The sequence below is a fragment of the Panicum virgatum genome, chromosome 9K (assembly GCF_016808335.1).
Source record: "Panicum virgatum strain AP13 chromosome 9K, P.virgatum_v5, whole genome shotgun sequence".
NCBI classification, from domain to species: Eukaryota; Viridiplantae; Streptophyta; class Magnoliopsida; order Poales; family Poaceae; genus Panicum; species Panicum virgatum.
In genome coordinates, this window is record NC_053144.1 from 56,257,509 (window position 1) to 56,275,189 (window position 17,681).

The window sequence follows — 17,681 nt, forward strand, 5'->3', positions numbered from 1 at the left end:
TCAAATGCAGTTCACTATGTCAATGAAGAAGGATTCTGAATTTTTTAATGCTTATTAAATGATAAACCTGAAAGAGTAGTTATGTATACTAAATCATAGTTCTGCTTTCAGGTCTTATAATCTATTGATGGGATTTACGTTCTTTATAATTTTTAAATTTTGATGGAAATATGTTCTGCTTAACATAAATAACATGATCGATGTCGTACTTTTGACAGTACTCCATCTTTTGTAATCTAAATAACCAAGAATTGTGTGCCTTTTCAACTGGAAGCAACCACACACTGGCCATACAACGCGCCGCGAGTATTTCTAGTCCAAATGAACCCCGGAACCCTTCTTGCTCAGCCCGCCACCGTGCAGAACAGAGCAGACCGCTGGTGAGCCCTGTCGTCTGAGCATTTTTGGTTCGATTCAGTTGAGCTAGGAGGGTCTCAAGGGGTCACAGGTGGTGTAGCAGCGATCTTTTAGCCCGTTCCTTGCGGGGTGTGGCCGGAGCGCGAGTGCGCCGCCGTGGCCATGTCGCGGCCGTGGGGGGTCCCCGCGGAGCTGGGTGCTCCGTCGGTCCCGTGATCCGGCTGGGGGCCCTTGCGTGCTCCACGGGTTTCCGTGGTGCTCCCTGGCTTGCTGGGTGAGCCTGGGAGGCCCGGTTGTGCCGGTCCTCGTGGGCCAAGGCGGGCCGCCGCCGGCGAGTGCGTTCCTCGCCGGCGAGTGCGTTCCTCGCCGGGGAGCGACTGCGCTCGAGGGGGGCTAGGGGATCAGGTGGAGCAGGAGGTCGAGGTGAAGTCCGCGGGTCCGTTCTGGGCGCCGGCGTGGTCGCTGCCGGCGAGCCAGGGCCGCCGCCGCCCCTGTGCTCCGCTCGGCCGTAAGCTGAGAGAAGAGGAGGAAGCAGAGGAGGTCGGGCCCCACCTGTAAGAGAGAAGAGAGGGGACGGGTAGATGTGAGAGGAGTAAGTTTCCCAGGGGGTTTTGTGCAAAACTATAGATTAGATTTCTTTTATTTGCTATTAACTTGTTTCAGTTATTATAAATTGTAGAGATGTCCAAAAATAGTCAAACCAATTTTATTAGGTTTGTTTTATTTTTATTTATGCACTAAAAATATAAAAGCCCTAAGTTAATATTAAGGATTTTTATTTATTTATTTTCCTTATTTATTAAGGGATTTAAATAAATACCTAAATCCTTATTTCATATAATTAAAAAATATGGATGATTCTTAACCAATTATTAGAAATAATTAGTAATAATAATAAATAGGAAATTAGGATTTTCTTAGTATAGAATAATTCAAGTTAACCTTAAGTAAATGTTTAAAAATTTGTTTAAGGCTTAAATAATTAGGATAAAATGTGTTAGGTTTTTCTTTGAAGGGTAGTTAGGGTTGGATTACAACTCTATCGAAAAGGGAGGTTGTGATCCATTTTTCTAAAATATTTTTGCATATACTGACTCTGCATATCATTACGATTAGAGGAAAGTCGTCCAAGCTCGCTTAGAGGAAAGTCGTCCAAGCCGAGCTCGTCAAGCCGACGTCGGAGGATTCAAAAAAAAAAAGGGAGAAAGGAAGTCGATCATGATCAAGATCGTACAAGAACTTCAAGTTGAAACTTCACCTTCCGAATTGGAGCAAGGCAAGCACCGTAGCATCTATGCCTACTAATTTTAATTAACTTATATTATTATTTGTGTACTGCATCTAAGTGCTTAAGTCTAGGAGTTGCTTGAAACCCATTTGATGCATGATCAACTTCCTTGTTTTAAGGACATCTTTGCCACCTTCTCAACTAGATAGATCAAACCAAGGTGTCTAAAAGAAACCCACACTAAAAGCAACCAAAGGTCCAAATATTACTCGAAGGTTCACTTGATGAAACAAGACATTGGTTGGTGACAAGTATGGTGGTCGTTGAGTACAGAGCAGAAGAGGAGTTCTGACTCTGTCCTCACTTCTAAAGAAAGAATAAGGAACTATGGTATGTTTAACCTTGATCAGACGTTGAACAAGCTGGTCATATGCTGACATATGGAATCAGTAAACCCGATAGCTTGGTTGACCTAAATACTTGAACCAAGTTGTACCCCACTCGATGTGGATATAGGTGGCGGGGGCGTAGCCTGAAACCCGTGTTGAGATTAGGCCCGACGGGGGGTTCCATCACGGGGGTGCGAACCCGGGTGTTGGTAATCTTGGTTCAGGGTTTAGTATCCTCCGCGTGAAAGGTTGCCATGGGCAGTTTACCGGAAGCTGTGCGTGACGTGTGCCCAGTTATCTTCTGCAGGATGCAAATCGATTCGAATCGCCGCAATTCTCGGATATGAATGCCGTTTGATCTCGCTTAAACATCGTAACTAAATATGATGCAACCAGTATAAAAGTTGTTGCTTGTGAACCTAGAGTTATCATGATGACTATAAATTAGGGTTATTCTCAAGTCTAGTATCAGTACATGAGTCTCAGTTTAGGAAGTTACTGTTTTGAGTCCAAATTTTTGAACCAAAATACTAGTCCACTCTAAATAGCCTTGCATTCTCCTTGATCCTTTACTTTTATTTTCAGTTAGTCGGGTCAGTCTTGCTGAGTACCTTTTTGTACTCAGTGTTTGTGCTTATATGTTTTTAGCAGCACTGTTGGAGGAGCCGCAGGAGCGAAGCACCAAGACTCAAAGAGTATGTTGAGTCCATACATCTCTGAATGATTTATAAACTCTTGTTGGAATAATAAACCTGCATGCTAACCAACCCTACGGCTGAAGGTCTACGCTTTCAAACTCTATAGAAATGGTTTGAACTAAGGTTTGCTCTTATTGTGTAATAAATCTCATCTTTATATATATATATATATATATATATATATATATATATATATATATATATATATATATATATAAACTTCCAACGTCTGTGTGTGATATCTGATGCTCCAATGCAAATCGATCATGTACGCATATCTGAGACATAGTTACGGTAGATGATTCGGGTGAAACCCGACAGACTACCGAATTTATTCTGTCTTAGGAGCGTTAGCGGGATTATCTTTGTAAAAAGGTGATCATACACTCTTAAGTCGGGATAAATTGGGCGGTTCCGCCACAAATGCCCTCCATGAAGACGTATTTTGCAGCGATCGATGCAAATCGATGGCGTTTTCTGGGTGTTGTACGTAGGGGTGGTAAAGGGCCATAAATTTTGGTCTCGAAAATATAAAGGCCGGGCATTAAAAGGGCCGGGCTCTAATTTTATATAATTTTGAGCTAAAAAATTTAAGGGTCATGTTGGGCTATGAAGAGGTCATTAGGGCCATGATCCATTACCACCCCTGGACGTGCCCTAAAGCTTGTTGTTGCAAACTCATTAACTCAAATAAATGTATTGGCTTCTTTCCCTTCTTCTTTTACACTATGACTTAATCGGATGTTTGTGTGTCCAATACACATGTACTGTTGCTGGAATTAACAGTGATTCTGCTCTGGGTGACTGTCCTGATCAACTGTGATTCTGCGACGATATATTGGAGCGAAGGAAAACATATAAACAGGTTGCAGCAACTGGGGAGAAAAGTCGTGCGATGATTGAGGATGCAAGTGGAATAGTGGATCTCCATGACAAGCGTCTCAACTTCTCGTCAGTGCTGACTTTTCTAGAGATACGATGAATTGATGATGATAAAAATGTAATCGATCTCTGATCTTCAACTGAAATCATATAATTTGTTACAACATATTGCCTCATTGGGGTGACAAGAGGCATTAGCTCCAGTGTCCGCAGCAAATACTGGGTTGATTTTAGTGCAGCCCGTTGCCATTGCCACTGATTCACTACAGACGCAACAAAAGGCCACGGCTTATGTACGAGGTGCTGGCGGAGGACCTTACGACCAAGGCACAAATATGGAAATAAAGAAGGGAGCGGAGGACTTAAAAGTTAAAAGATGCCTCTACCAAGAATCGAACTCGAGACCTCTGGCTTTAATACCATGTTAGGTTTCATGCACCAACCAGATGAACCCAAAAGCTTAAACTATTGAAAAGAGGTGGGCAATTCACTAATACTTCACAACACAGCTCAGCTGGGCCAGGCTGCAGTGGCGCGCGGCGGAGTTGAAGTCATCAGAGGGTGAAGATGCTACCAGGACGCCCGGTAGTCTGAACAACTCTGGTGTGAATCATCCTCTGACAAAGTTGGGAACAATCTCAATGAACCAGCCTGTTCATTTTAACATTTGGATAGAGTACATGGAGTGGACAAAGAATATACACATTCCACGCACCAGCAGAAACCTTATAGTTGCTAAATATTCCTCCATTTAACCCTGGCGGCCCTATCGGCTGCCTAGCTCTAATAAGCTCACTGAACTAAAACAACATGAATATTCTCCGTCTCCACCATCTATGCGAAAGGATTTCCTGTCGATACAGTGCCAACCGGTATGTTCCTGAATCAACAAAGCTGGTCTCAGTGAGTATCTTGAATAACGATCGATGGGTCACATTGAAGCAGGCAGTATGATAGAGTGATTTACCGCAGCGGAGAGTTCGGGGCCTGCTCGACAAGGCACGGTAGTCCACCTGAAACATGCACATATTGTTACAGTATAGTGTCATACCCGGTGGCCTTGGTGTGAACATTAGAAAGATGATCGTTGATATATGCTGTCCAGGAAAGCATACCATGCGATGCTGATGGAACATAAGCGCAAGAACTGCTGGAGAACCATGTTTCAGGTAAACCATCGAGGAAAGTTGAGAGATCTGGATTAGGCAAGGCCTCTTGCAATGAACTCATGTCCATGAACTGCAAAAGATGGAGCATGTCAGGAACTTGGATAGCAATTTTAGTCCAGGACATTGGTGGCAAGTTGGCCATGCTGGGCATCACTGGAAATGTTTGAGTTGTTATTTTTCTTAATTTCTATACTATCAGACCTTTGACAATAAACTGTTTGTGCTGAAGTCACATGACTGGCATGACTTTCCAGCTGTTGCAAACATATATCAACAGTTGTTCTAGACCATTATCGATTTGCAGACTACCAGGCACAGCATATATAGTACTTATACAGAAGGGAAATGCTTTAGGCTATATTGGCGTCACATTTTACAGTTTACTAGATTCTGCTGGCTACTGGGGCCATCTAGAGAAACCATTTTGCCGAAGGTATGCATAAAAAAAAAGATCAACCCAAGGAAAACTCCACAATGGAAGGAAAAAGATGGCATTAGGATACCAGATCAGGGGTCTCCAAATGAGTGTCAAATGGAAGATCAAATGGATTCAGTGTCATATGCTCAGTAGAGGCTCCTTCCTGTAAAATAAGAGGTAATCTATAAGCCCAAAATCAATCAACTATATACCAAAATCTAAATGGGATAGGAACTACAGAAGCCATATCACTTAAAGATTGGCAGATACCACAGATGGCTGTGCGGAAGCAGAAAGTAATGTATTAGGTGATAATCCATCCACCATTAATACTTCATTGGGATCATCATCATGAGATTCCTAAATGGAAGGAAATACCTTTAGTGCCGGTTTATTGATACCATAAAAAAAAGGCAGAGGAAAAGGTATACCTTTGAAACTACAGAGCACATAAATGGGTTGCTGGTTGAAAGGGATATGTTCACAACATTCCTGTGGTCATCAATTCGGGGCTGAGCATAGTGTTGATCATGAGAAACAACCCCATTGACATCATCAAATGAATGCCAGAGCTACAAATAAAAACAACCACAATATGAGTTGCAACAAAAAAGGAAACATTGTCATCCACCAACATTGTCATTTTGACAGCAAGAAAATAAATCACTTATTAGTGAAATTCATGGTTTAACCACCTGAGAAACATTGTCATCCACCAGCCCTTTTGGAACTTGCAATTTAGAAGTCATTAATGATATATCTCCCTCGGCAGTGTACTGTGTGCTAGCACTGGAAGCATCGAAAACACTCCAAGGCTGGTGTAGAAGAGAAAGTTGAAAAATTCAAACATAAGATTTGAAGCACAGGACTAAGTTAAAAGGAGCACACGTCAACTTCATTTTATTGAGAACACATGTTGACATAAAAATTAAATAGGAAGAGCAAACCTAGGTCAACGAAAATGTTCCTTACCTGAGAACTGCCTGTATCAGGAGATGAAGCAGTAGACTGATTGGTAACAGAAGTGTTATCCTTAGAGCTCTGGAACCATGTTGGCTCATCATTTGATTCAAATGAAAACAAATCATGACTTAAAGCCTGTTTATCGTTGCTGGTGGCAGCAACATAAGAAAGCCCAGCGACTGAAAGTTGCTTTTGTTCTGGAGGTGTATCAAATGTAGCCCACCCAGAATTGTCTATTGACGGAGCTGCTGGTATCACTTTATCAGCTGACAGAGTTTCAGTAGGTATACCTGCAAACAGATCTATAGGTTGTTCCAAGGCAGTTACTTGATGTTTCTTAGCAGCTGTGGAATTAACGTGATCTTGATTTGGGGCACTAATAGCATCAGAAAAGGCTATGAAACTTGGAGCAGCGGAGTTGGTGGGTTTCTGAGTTCTTTCAACATTATCATCCTCAAAAATCAAATCAGATAAGCTTGACTTGCCCAATTTAGTAGAGATTGAATCTATGTTTCCTGCTTGCATAGTTATCTGAAAGAGAGAGTAGAATATTTATTTAATGCGATAATAAATGAAAGTTGATGGTTTTAAAGAAGGCAATACATCTCCACCCACCTGTGAACTAGTGAGTCCATAAGAACTCTGTTGATTTGATTGATCTTGTAGAACAGGGGCACTGAAACATCCATTATCAGGAAAATTAGGTGACTGGGGTGCAGTTCTAACTGTATCACTCATGCTTGACCCTGAGCAGTTGGAAGACCTTGATCCGCAACTCTCACCAGCAAATCTGTCCTCAGACATTCTCTCATGCAGGTTATGTGAACTGTAAGCAAATCCAGAAATCTTCCCATCAAGCCCTCGATCTGAGCCAGGCTTCCTACTAAGAAATGCAGATTGTTTGCCATTGCGTTGCTCTTCATACTGGTAATCATAAGGTGGGCTCTGTGAAAATGAATGGTAGGAACTTGCCCTTCTATGTTCTTCTTCATGGGCCTTTTGGTTCTGAAAGATTGAATATAGCTTACTTAAGAGTTCAAAAGGACGCGTTGCTGCCACATACTCTAGGAAAGGTACATTATATGAACTATGAAGACTTTCCTTAATGAGTAAAACATAATTGAACTTTAATCACAGATAAACCTCCTTGAGTATTCAGTGACATCTGCGGATATAGCAGCAGGCTTGTGGATCCGCTGACAGTCAAAATTCGAGAGTGATAAAGGATAGTTTTCAGGCAGATAAGAGCTAGACTTCTAAGACCCAACCAAATTTACCTGTTTATTATCTCTTGGAGGCCTTTCAGAAAATCTCCCACCAGCATACCTTCTCTCCACATAAACAGCTTTTATGAATTCCCTAAGATTGCCAATGTTGCTGCAACAATAGGTTTTAGTTAGAGCATGCGTTTGATATGTATTACCACAACAGATAACAGTGACTGGATTCTTCTTTACCTGCTATCAGGTAGCCTCATTTTCTGGGTATCAAAGTCCTTCAATAACGATTCTCTGGCTCGCTGCATCAATCGATTGAAGAGTTAGCAGATGAACCAAAAGAGCATCCCCTAGCCGCGAACAGCAGAACGGAACCAGCAGATGGCTTCACCTGGTTCCCACCCTTCTGGAGAGCCTCGACCTCTTGCGTGCTGAACGTGGACATGGAGATGGATTTCACACGGTGCGGGAACTCACGACTACAAGTGCGTCGATATGTTAGGATGACAGTAAGAGATCAGACCACCAGCATGCGCGAACGAAACAACAAATGCTTTCTTTTTATTGCAGTAACAGATGAGCAATCCTGTAAACTTGCGCAGTATGCTGAAGCGGTCGAATACTTACAGCTAAAATGCATCGCTGGTACTCTATGAATAACAAGAGGCACGGATGACAGGAGCGGAAAAGGCAATGCAGCACTCACTGGATGCCGCTGCAGGAGACGCAGACGAAGGTCCAGAAGCTGGTGCACACGTACTGCGGCCCCTGGATCAGAGTCACAGCCACGCCACATGGAGATTGTCGATTGAGTAAGCATCGACGAGCGCCGCCAGGGATCAGAGGCAGGAAGCAAGGCCACGGGCCACGCAGAAGGACGGAGAAAGATGGAGCCCTTACGAGGCCGTTGCAGTTGACGCATCTGCGGTTGGGCGGCAGCTTGAGGAGCCCCCGCACGATCCGCTCGTTCCTCTCCTCCTCCTTCCTCGACGCGGCCACCATCGCCTCGCGCCCTGCGGAGCGGCTTCGGACGGAGAGCTTCAGCCTGCTGGTGGATTGCCGCGCCGCCCGCTGCTCCCACCCCCCGGAATCGATCGAGCGCGAGGCCCCGGCCTGCAGTCCCGCAGCGGGCTCCGGGCGATTCCCACTAGTGAAGAGCGGACGCCGCGGAATCGGAAGGAGCGGGATTTTATTCCAGCGGAATGCGTGCGGTTTTTTTTTTTTTATTGCAGCGGAGGAAGCAGCAGGCAGGCAGCAGCGGAAGCGAGACGGGGGAGTGGCGTCCTGCCTGTCCGCAGGCTCGGCGTTGGGTTGGGCTACTATGCTAATTCACGAGCGCTCGCCACCAACGGAGGTCGCAATCGATTTTTTCAGCCACACTTGCACGCAGATCATTCTCTTTTCGGCTTTCCACGCGCGCCAGGCGTTGGTTGTTCCGTGCCCGCGGAACCAGTTTGCATTTTTTTTTCCGCACCCCCCTGGCCTCCTAGGCACAGCCGCCCATTTCTTTTCGGGGCACCACTGTTGCATTCTTTTTTAGCGCGCAAAAACATTCAGGGCTAATGAAAATATAGGGAATAAAAGTTGGGTGGGAGGTTGGATAGTAAAATTCAGTGGGTTGGCGTGTTGCATGTTTTTTATACAAACTTATATAAGGTTGCCATCTATAACAAAAATTCAACAATAGTATGTTGCTTAACTTATATGCACAAATAAGTTATGCACATAACTTATGCACTAAAAAGGCTATAACAAATGTTTATTTTGTAATGTTATATTACTTAATTCTATAATCAAAAAATTATGTTTATAACTTATGCAAAAAAATATATCAAATAACCTTTCTACATAAGTCATTGACATGATGCAAACTTATCCACATAATTTGTTCACAAAAATATATACAATAATCTCACCTTAACTATTGGAACGAGTCAAATTTATATACATAATTTATGGAAAAAGGTTATTATACTATAACACAACTTATATACACAGCATCTAGAGACTATATACAACTTGTATAAAAGAACATGTAACTCATATGTGCTCATAACTACTGCTATAAAGAACAAATACTTCACAACAAAAGAAGTGAAAAAAAGAGTAACATATGAGAATCGGCTCAATACCAAGAAAGAGTAAACACAAAAAGCAAGAATGTCGTTCACTGCTGCGCTCAAGAATTCAAGCTGTCGCATGCTGGGATCCACTATAGCCAGGCACGCCGCACGTGAGCCACTGGCTAGTGGCTATAACGTGGCAACTCGCCGTTGTCCGTTGGCACTCCCGGGGAGCACGTCCGGATGCAGCATTTGGGAGACGTGAAAGGCTGGATCGGTGGGGAGGCGCAACCAAAAAGGGAGGGGAAGAAGGTGCGGAGCGCCCAGCCGAAAGGGAAAGAAGCGCGAGGGTCGGATCCCTCGCTCGTTTTGGAACAAGCGAGCAAGTGTGAAATTGGATTTGCGCATTGGGTTGCGCTTGCCAGGGTGCGACGTTGGTGTCGCTGCAACGGCTTAAATTTTAAACAGGGCCAAATAGTCAGTGATGTTTGTCCAACAGAGGGGCACAGGGAGCCAGCAGCCAATTATCCCCTTTTCTAGATTCCTTTCTCTTTTTTTAAACAAAAAAAATAGATAAATGTTGTCCGCATTGATATGCTTGATTTTTAAACATCGGGGCTTCTCCTAACTCTAGGGCCTGTGTCATTAGTGCTGGTGGATGCATCCAGGGGTGACCCATACTCCTCTTAATGAAAAATATACTCAGACACGGTCGTGAAAATAAAGAAGCGACCCATACTTTGAGAGTGGACGCATGGATCTGTGAATATCGTGGGAAACAGCAATAGCTACGCCATCCAGGAGGACCCTGCTTCACCCTGGGTCCCTGAACTACGGCGAAACGCGGCAACGCTTGTCTTGTTCGCACCGTTCGCATCCGGAGCAAACCGTAGAGCACCAATTGTTGTGGCCGGAGCGTAAATTCCCTTGGAGCAACTTAACTTTTCTTTAGATGACGCTGTCGAAACCAAGGGACACAGCTAGGGGTAAATCAGGATGGAGCTTGGATCTACTGATCTGGCCAAAAGGCCGGCTCGCCGGGTACGCGTGAGGTTTGGTGGTTGAACAGCTATAGCAATGCAGCGGCAGCCCCATCCCTTTGTTAGGTGCGCAGATGAGAAGGTGGATGGGGCGTTGGCGCTGTTGGGTTTGAACTGGCACACACAGCTAGGATCGTTTCGCAACTACCAGGATCAACTGGGAAGGTGCAACCACGTGGATCCAAACCCCATGGATTATGGATCCACCCAAGGGCGTGGTCCTTGGTTGGAGTGAGTACCGCTGGCTGGATCTCTCTCTCTCGGTTTCAGTCGATCTCATTAGGCGTGGATGAGGCCCCAGATTCAGTGGTCTACTATTTCCTTTTGTTGTTGGAGGGCCCAAAGGCTCAGATTGTACTATTTGTTTTGGTTGGTGGGTCCGACTAGGCAATTTCAGCCCGATGAGGCCCATCCAGCCTGGCTTTGGTTCGGCCCGTCCTTCCAGACAAAACAGGCTCAAGCTCAACCCTGACGCTGACGAGAAAGGTCCAGAAGGCCTGCCACTGGCCACGGTAGCAAGCAGCAAAACACCGGCTTCATCTTCGCTGCATCCTGCCAACATATTTCTTTCTCACACAAAATCAACACCAGCCACCAGCACCAGCACCAGCTAGCCATCAGTACTTGTAACACCCCGTGTGTTAACTATCTTAATTAAGATTAATTGAGAGCTTAATAGGATCATTAGTACTAATAGTGCACTATTGGGTCCAGATATTCTTCGGGAAGCCTCCCGAACTGCTAGCTCGCTTTCGTGATCAAATCGACCACGGCACCGCGCTCGCTCTCTCCCTCGCCTCCAGCTCGCGCGTGCGCCGCCATGGTCGTCGAGGCCACGAGCCGAGCTACGCCGTTGCCGCCCCGACCATGCCATGCCTCCTCTACTCACGCGCAAACGCCGTCGCCGCACGCCTGCGCCGCCGGCTGCCTGCGCGCCGCGCGCACCGCGCCGCACACCTCCACGCCGAGATCGCCGCGGAGCACCCTTTCCCGACCCACCTCCGCCCGAACAAGCCATCCCACTAGCTTCGCCTCATCCCGGTAAAGCTTCCCGACCGCTGCTCCGGCCACCAGCTCACCGGAATCGAGCTCGCGGCCGCACGCCGTGGCCGCTGCCCTTGCAGCACAGCGGAGAACCACCTCCGGTCCTCCTCGACCCCAAACGACCCCGGAAATCGCATCCTCTTGCTGCAGTGAAGCTCCTCGGCCCGCTCGCCGTCACCCAAGGCCTTCGGAGCTCCGCCGCCGCGGCACAGGGCCGCCGCCGGCCGCCTGCTTCCGTCGCTGGCCATCCTCCGGCCACCCCGGCATCAACCGAGACCACCCAGAGGTAGCTCTCGAGTCCCTCTAACTTTTCCCTAACTTCCCCCATGCCGCCGTTGAGCCCTGCCGCCGGAATCGGGCCAGAAATCGCCGCCCCTACTCTGTTTCGCGACCAGGGACCTCGGGCAAGAATTGAAACAAATTCAGGGGGTTATTTGCATAGCTATAAACTCAAATGAATAGTGCTGCGAAGGGTTGTTTTGTAATAATTGGCTGAAACTTTGAAAAATCATAGTAAATCGTAAAAAAATCAGAAAAATGCAAACTAAAATTTGTTGGATTCCTTGTCCTAAGATCTACAACTTTCCTTACAAATTGATCTTCAGTTTCTAAATAGTTTTTGCTCTATTTTAAATGTTAGTTTAAGTGGTTGCAAGCTTTGAAAATGCATAGTAAATAGTAGAAAAATGGTAAAAATGTAAAACCAGTTGGATTAGCTTTGATTTGGCATGTACAACTTAGGAAAAATATTTAACTTGCTATTTGTTTAATTTTTTCATGATGTATTGATTTAATCATGGTTAATGCTTGTTTACGCTTGTCTATTTAATATCTGCAGTTTTGAATGTTCAAAAATTATGAAATTTATGCAGTAGCTTACCTGTTTAGTTCACTGTAAAAATTTTAGAACCATAAGCTATGTGCATGTTTGTAAATCTATTTTTATTCTGTTTGTTTTGCTATGACTAAATTAAATATTTTCTGTTGTCAATAAATGTTGGCAAAATATTGTTGCATGTTTTATCAATAGCTCATCATGCTGGTAAATTTTGGTTGCTAGATCATGTTCTCAAGTTAAGTTTTTGCATTTGTTTAGTTTCTAGTTATATCTTTCACTTTCTAAAAGTATTGCTAAGCCATTCTTTTCTGCATGGTTTGATACATCAAGTATGTCATTTTTGGGTGAATCATGTTAAATTTTGTTGGCTAGAAGGTTTGGCTAATTTCCTGAATGGTGGATGCTTGTAGTGGTTTAATTTAAGTTAATTTGTGTGGCATGCTTGATGTGCTTGTCATGTTCTATGAGATGCTTGAGTGATGGTTAAGTTAAATAGCTCTAGGTGGTTATGCTAGTATGTTGTACTTTTATGAATGCCTTGTGTGTTGCACTTCAATGCATTCATACATATGCATTGTCACATCTCATTTAGGTACGATAGATGAACCATATGAAGGACGTGCTACTGGAGCCGAACCCGAAGACGATGTTGGTGGACATATCCCGAAGACGGATGGATGGAACCCGATGTGCATGACCAAAGGAAGATGCTCGCCAAGCGAGTATCATCTAACTAACACTGACTTAGTGTTAATCCCAGGCAAGCCCCGGTGCACATCCTATTATTTGAAATTATGACACCTATATATATATATTTATTACTTGTGCATTACGTTTCAGGAGTTGATTGGAACCCTAGTTGCATCATCCCTAGGTTTCCCTGAATTATACTAGCATGTATAGGACGATAAAAATGCTATGCTTAATACTTCTCGATAGAAGCCGAGTGACTTTTTGCACTCGCGAGATATAGGATACTTAGAAGTCGAGTAATTTCCGGTTACTCACGAGATATAGGTTATATACTTATATACAGTACCTGAGTTGTTGAAATTGACATGGAAATATGAGACCGGACGGGGAATGATGATGAGATATAGGAATGGCAACAGGACAGGGTTCCTGATATCTTAGCCTCGTCTGTGTCGATTGAGGACCGTACCGTTGTTGGCCCTGCTGATCATGTTTGAATTGTACTAACTGCATGCCGGGAATAGGAGGTAGTCGAAACCGGTAAACCTAGTACTGCCTTGTTTCCCGGGAATAGGAGGTAGTCGAAACCGGTAAGCCTAGTACTGCCTTGTTTCGAAAGTACAGAACTTCTACCCACCCCTTAGGGCAGTCGAGTGGCCGCGGAGAATTGGGATGCATATGTTTACTTTTGGTGGTCTATCGTAGGGCTCGGTTGACTATATGCAGGTGGGGCGGTTCTGTAGTTCGAGACGGGGAGGGGAATGGTTGGTTCGTATTGTCCGACGGGGCAAATACGTGCTGTGATGGTTAGGACCACCTTGCAAGGTTAAATCGGATTGATTCGCCGTCAGTGGCTATCGGACATGAGCACCTTGATCTCCGAGTCACATCGAAGTAAGAAAATGAAACAAAACGAGTTGATAAATGCTGATGTTATCTAATTAATTATGTTTCCACCTTGGTTGCTATAGATATGCAAATCATAGATGTTTAGTCAATTTATTGTTATAATTTGGAGCTAAAATTTTGAAGTTAAGAATCTATTTTAGATGCTTTTTGGCAAAACAAACCCACCAGCCAAAAGTCTTGCATGTCTAGATAATGGACTAAGTATACCCTTAGTCGGGTAAGTCTTGATGAGTATTAGTATACTCAGGGTTTGTTGTTTACCCTGTTTCAGGTATAGAAGCTAACCAGAATTCGTATCAGTGGCCTCGATGTGATGTCCTCACGTGTTCATAATTATCGTTTTGTTTTATTGGTTCTCAATCAAATTTCTTTCTCTCAGGTCATATTCTCTTCCGCTGCTATCATTTATTTTATGTAAATTCTAAATTTAAAGCTGTTTTGTAAATATTTATGTTATTATCTATTTTTGTGAAATTATATTATGCTGGTACCGTCTGTGCTCGCCGTCGCGCGAGACTTCTGGTGTGTTTCGATCGGCCTGTGGGTTGGAAATAGGCTGTCAGGTTACACTTAATTAAGCTAATGCGCCTGATGCGTTCAAATGATGGCCATTACGTTTAATTAAACCGTTTAACTTAGCGGTTTTGTCACAGTATTTTTTTCTCATAAAAAATCAGCACCAGCCACCGGCGCCTGCCAGTCCAACACAGTGAACATCGGCAACGGAGACACAAGCCATTACGTTTAATTAAACCGTTTAACTTAGCGGTTTTGTCACAGTACTTTTTTCTCATAAAGGTTTTGTCACAGTACTTTTTTCTCATAAAAAATCAGCACCAGCCACCGGCGCCTGCCAGTCCAACACAGTGGACATCGGCAACGGAGACACAGTGGCACGCGTCGCCCTCGCGTGCGACGCGACGCGCCGGGTCACGTACGTGTCCCCGCTCCCTGTCTCCCTAGGCGAACCACACGTGTCCACCCCGAGGGGGCACGTGTCGCGCTTGCATCTCTCACGCCGGGGTATATACGCGCTCCACCGCTTCCACAGCCTCACCTCACTAACGTGCAGCGAGCCAGCGACACTTGGAACACGCTTTCCACGAACTGGTAGCTCAGGCCAGCCGAAAGGCACGCAGCACAGAGTCAGAGACCACCGCGATGGCGTCGAGGCAGAACACCCGTGAGGCGCGCGCCGAGGCCGAGGCGCGGCGCGCCGTTGAGGAGCTGGCGCGGGCGCGGGACGAGCACCTGGTGCAGGCCGAGGTGAACGCCCGCTCGGCGGCCGACGAGATCGCGCGCTCCCGCGCCGACCGCGGCGTCGCCGGTGCGGGGGCTGCCGGCGGTGGCATCCTGGGGAGCGTGCAGGAGGGTGCCAAGTCCTTCGTTAGCGCCGTGGGCCGCACCTTCGGCGGTGCCAAGGACGCGGCCGCCGACAAGACCGCCGACAAGGCCCGGGAGACCAACGAGAGCCTGGCTCGCAAGACGAGCGAGACGGCGGAGGCGACCCGGAACAAGGTGGGGGAGTACAAGGACGCCGCCGTGGAGAGGGCGCGGGAGACCAAGGACGCCGCCACGGAGAGGGCGCGGGAGACCAAGGACGCCGCCACGGAGAGGGCGCGGGAGACCAAGGACGCCGCCACGGAGAGGGCGCGGGAGACCAAGGACGCGGTGGCGCAGAAGACGAGCGAGACCGCGGAGGCCACCAAGAACAAGCTCGGGGAGTACAAGGACGCGGCGGCCGGGAAGGCGCGGGAGGCCGTGGACACCACCGCCGAAAAGGCGAGGGAGGCCAAGGACGTCACCAAGCAGAAGGCCGGCGAGTACGCCGACGCCACCCGCGGGACCGCGCAGGAGGCCAGGGACAGGTCCTGGGCCACCGCGCAGACCGCCGCCGACAGGACCAGGGAGACGGCCGCCGGCGCCCACGACGCCGACAAGTACGTGCCCTTACTTACCATCTAGCACATAGAGGACAATCACTCTCGTTCGCGACGGACACTTGATGACCGTGTGATGATTTGCATGCGTTGCAGAGGACCAGGTCTGCTGGGCGCGCTCGGGAACGTGACGGGCGCGATCAAGGATAAGCTGACGATGGGCGGCGGCCACGGAGCCGCGGGACAGCACGACGTCCGGCTGGGCGGCGACGACGAGCGCGCGGCGAAGGAGCGCGCCGCGGAGAAGGCGGCGTCGGTGTACTTCGAGGAGAAGGACCGGGCGCTCCGGGAGCTCGCGGCGGAGCGGGTGGACCGGTGCGTGGACAAGTGCGTGGAGGGATGCGCCGGATCGACCTGCGCGCACCGCGCACGGCAAGATGTGAGAAGCGCGCGGACGTGGCGCGCGACGGCCGCCGCCGTCCGGCCGTCCCTGCATGGGCAAAAATAATAGAACTGTTGCTAGTAGTAGTGTGGTCTAGGCCCTGTTTGGTTTCAATAGCACAAATAGCGCACACGATTTCCGAGAAAAGAATCTCATATGCATGGAGTACTAAACGAAATTTATTTGCAAAATCTTTTCACGAATGGGTGTAACTTTTCACGACGAATCTAATGATAGCAATTAATCGATGATTGGCTATAATGATGCTACAGTAACCATCCTCTAATTGTGCGGTCAAATGCCTCATTAGGTTCGTATCGCGAAGTAGCGCAGGGTTCGTCTCGCGAAATAGCGCAGGGTTGTGGAGTTAGTTTTGTAAATTGCCTTTATTTAGTACCCTTAATTATTGGTCAAAATTTTTATGCTACTTGTGCTACTACATACCAAACAGGGCCCTAGCAGAGCGTCGTGTTTCTGTTCTCTTCTGCTGCTTTCCAAGATGTTTAAATTTTCATTCTGCTGTTCAGCATCTGTAACCTTCCTTTGGTAAATGTTTACGAATGAGAAGCTCTGTGCTTTGGAAATAATCTACGGAACATGGTGTGCCCTCGCGTGAGGCGAAATTTGCAGGCTTCGTACGAACTCACACCGTAGATTAGACGTGGCAGATGCAATCAGCAGCAGCGCATGGCTTTTGAATTTGCAGCAGACCGGCCAGTGCCCGATATAGATGGAATTTTGCGATGCAATTGATTAGGTAGCATTCAGTTAATGGCGCCGCAAATCGGTACCTGGGAAGATCATCTGCAATCGTTTCTTCCCTGGATGCTACTAGATGTGCTTTTCTCCACCGGATGAGTTATCTTCTGCGAGAGGAGTTCAACACTTTGTCTGCGCAACTGCGCCGTCGCAACCGACAACGAGAGAGGCAAATTGGTCTACTGCTCCCTAAAGCGGCAGGAGCACCAAAGCGGCGCAGTTCCTCCTGGATGGACAGGAGCGGAGCCTTTCGCTGTTCTGACGCTCGTCGCCAGTAAGGCAGGAGCTTTTTTGGTTCTGGCTTGCGGCAAACCGTGGACGCCGATGGTGGTGTCTTCGATAGAAGTAGAGCTCCATTGCCGCTGCGCTGAGCAGCAGAGCAGGCAAATGGCTACAAGCTCTGCACTCTGCAGCCGCCTCGTGCTCCGGCATCGGAAGCCAACATCTGTGTATGATCTTCTTAATGAAAAACGTACTAAGGTACGGTCTCGAAAAAAAAATCTGTGTATGATCCGTTATATTTTGAAACCAAACGAAGTCTGTAATCACTGATCCCAACAATATGATTTCGCTCACCACAGGTTGAACAAAGACACAAGGATTGAGTCAGAGGGAGTTGGGGGGGGGGGGGGGGGGGGGTCCTCGACCCTCCCGTTGACTCTGGAACAAAAAAGAAAAAGAAAAATGAGTAC

At 46.8% G+C, this 17,681-nt stretch overlaps 2 protein-coding genes and 1 long non-coding RNA gene across 7 annotated transcripts; 2 read left to right on the forward strand and 1 right to left on the reverse strand.

Moving 5' to 3' along the window:
* The first annotated feature begins 296 nt into the window (after positions 1 to 296).
* Positions 297 to 3,757, forward strand: LOC120652526. Its single transcript, XR_005666594.1, has 3 exons — positions 297 to 380; positions 1,474 to 2,669; positions 3,459 to 3,757. It is a non-coding gene; the product is annotated as an uncharacterized LOC120652526 (long non-coding RNA).
* A 423-nt stretch (positions 3,758 to 4,180) lies between these two features.
* LOC120652524 (probable ADP-ribosylation factor GTPase-activating protein AGD14) lies at positions 4,181 to 8,617 on the reverse strand. 5 transcript variants are annotated; one of them, XR_005666593.1, is made up of 14 exons: positions 8,222 to 8,617; positions 8,028 to 8,089; positions 7,713 to 7,800; positions 7,562 to 7,623; positions 7,382 to 7,481; positions 6,720 to 7,109; positions 6,114 to 6,635; positions 5,837 to 5,956; positions 5,573 to 5,713; positions 5,412 to 5,501; positions 5,227 to 5,323; positions 4,670 to 4,793; positions 4,522 to 4,567; positions 4,181 to 4,434 (listed from the first exon to the last, which is right to left on the reverse strand). XR_005666593.1 is itself a non-coding variant. In XM_039930378.1 (14 exons), exons 1-14 carry the CDS (start codon positions 8,321 to 8,323, stop codon positions 4,389 to 4,391), a joined length of 1,971 nt encoding a protein of 656 aa, XP_039786312.1. In that variant the 5' UTR covers positions 8,324 to 8,617; the 3' UTR covers positions 4,181 to 4,388. The 5 variants fall into 5 exon arrangements, 4 of the variants coding, with proteins under 4 accessions (XP_039786312.1, XP_039786314.1, XP_039786313.1 ...); XM_039930378.1 differs by having other exon boundaries at positions 5,227 to 5,304; XM_039930380.1 differs by lacking the exon at positions 5,412 to 5,501 and having other exon boundaries at positions 5,227 to 5,304.
* Positions 8,618 to 14,983: 6,366 nt separating this feature from the next.
* Positions 14,984 to 16,390, forward strand: LOC120648816 (late embryogenesis abundant protein 1-like). The gene is made up of 2 exons (XM_039925463.1): positions 14,984 to 15,848; positions 15,945 to 16,390. The coding sequence occupies exons 1-2, from the start codon at positions 15,070 to 15,072 to the stop codon at positions 16,294 to 16,296; spliced, it is 1,131 nt and encodes a 376-aa protein (XP_039781397.1). The 5' UTR covers positions 14,984 to 15,069; the 3' UTR covers positions 16,297 to 16,390.
* The last annotated feature ends 1,291 nt before the right edge of the window (positions 16,391 to 17,681 follow it).

Bases quoted from the DNA above. Each gene is read 5' to 3' on its own strand.
- LOC120648816 (XM_039925463.1), top strand. From the start codon at position 15,070: ATGGCGTCGAGGCAGAACACCCGTGAGGCGCGCGCCGAGGCCGAGGCG. The intron at 15,849-15,944 runs GTACGTGCCCTT...CATGCGTTGCAG, and splicing joins GGCGCCCACGACGCCGACAA to AGGACCAGGTCTGCTGGGCG.
- LOC120652524 (XM_039930378.1), bottom strand. From the start codon at position 8,323: ATGGTGGCCGCGTCGAGGAAGGAGGAGGAGAGGAACGAGCGGATCGTG. The intron at 8,090-8,221 runs GTAAGGGCTCCA...ACTCTGATCCAG, and splicing joins GCGTCAACTGCAACGGCCTC to GGGCCGCAGTACGTGTGCAC. The intron at 4,568-4,669 runs GTATGCTTTCCT...TGCATGTTTCAG, and splicing joins TGTTCCATCAGCATCGCATG to GTGGACTACCGTGCCTTGTC.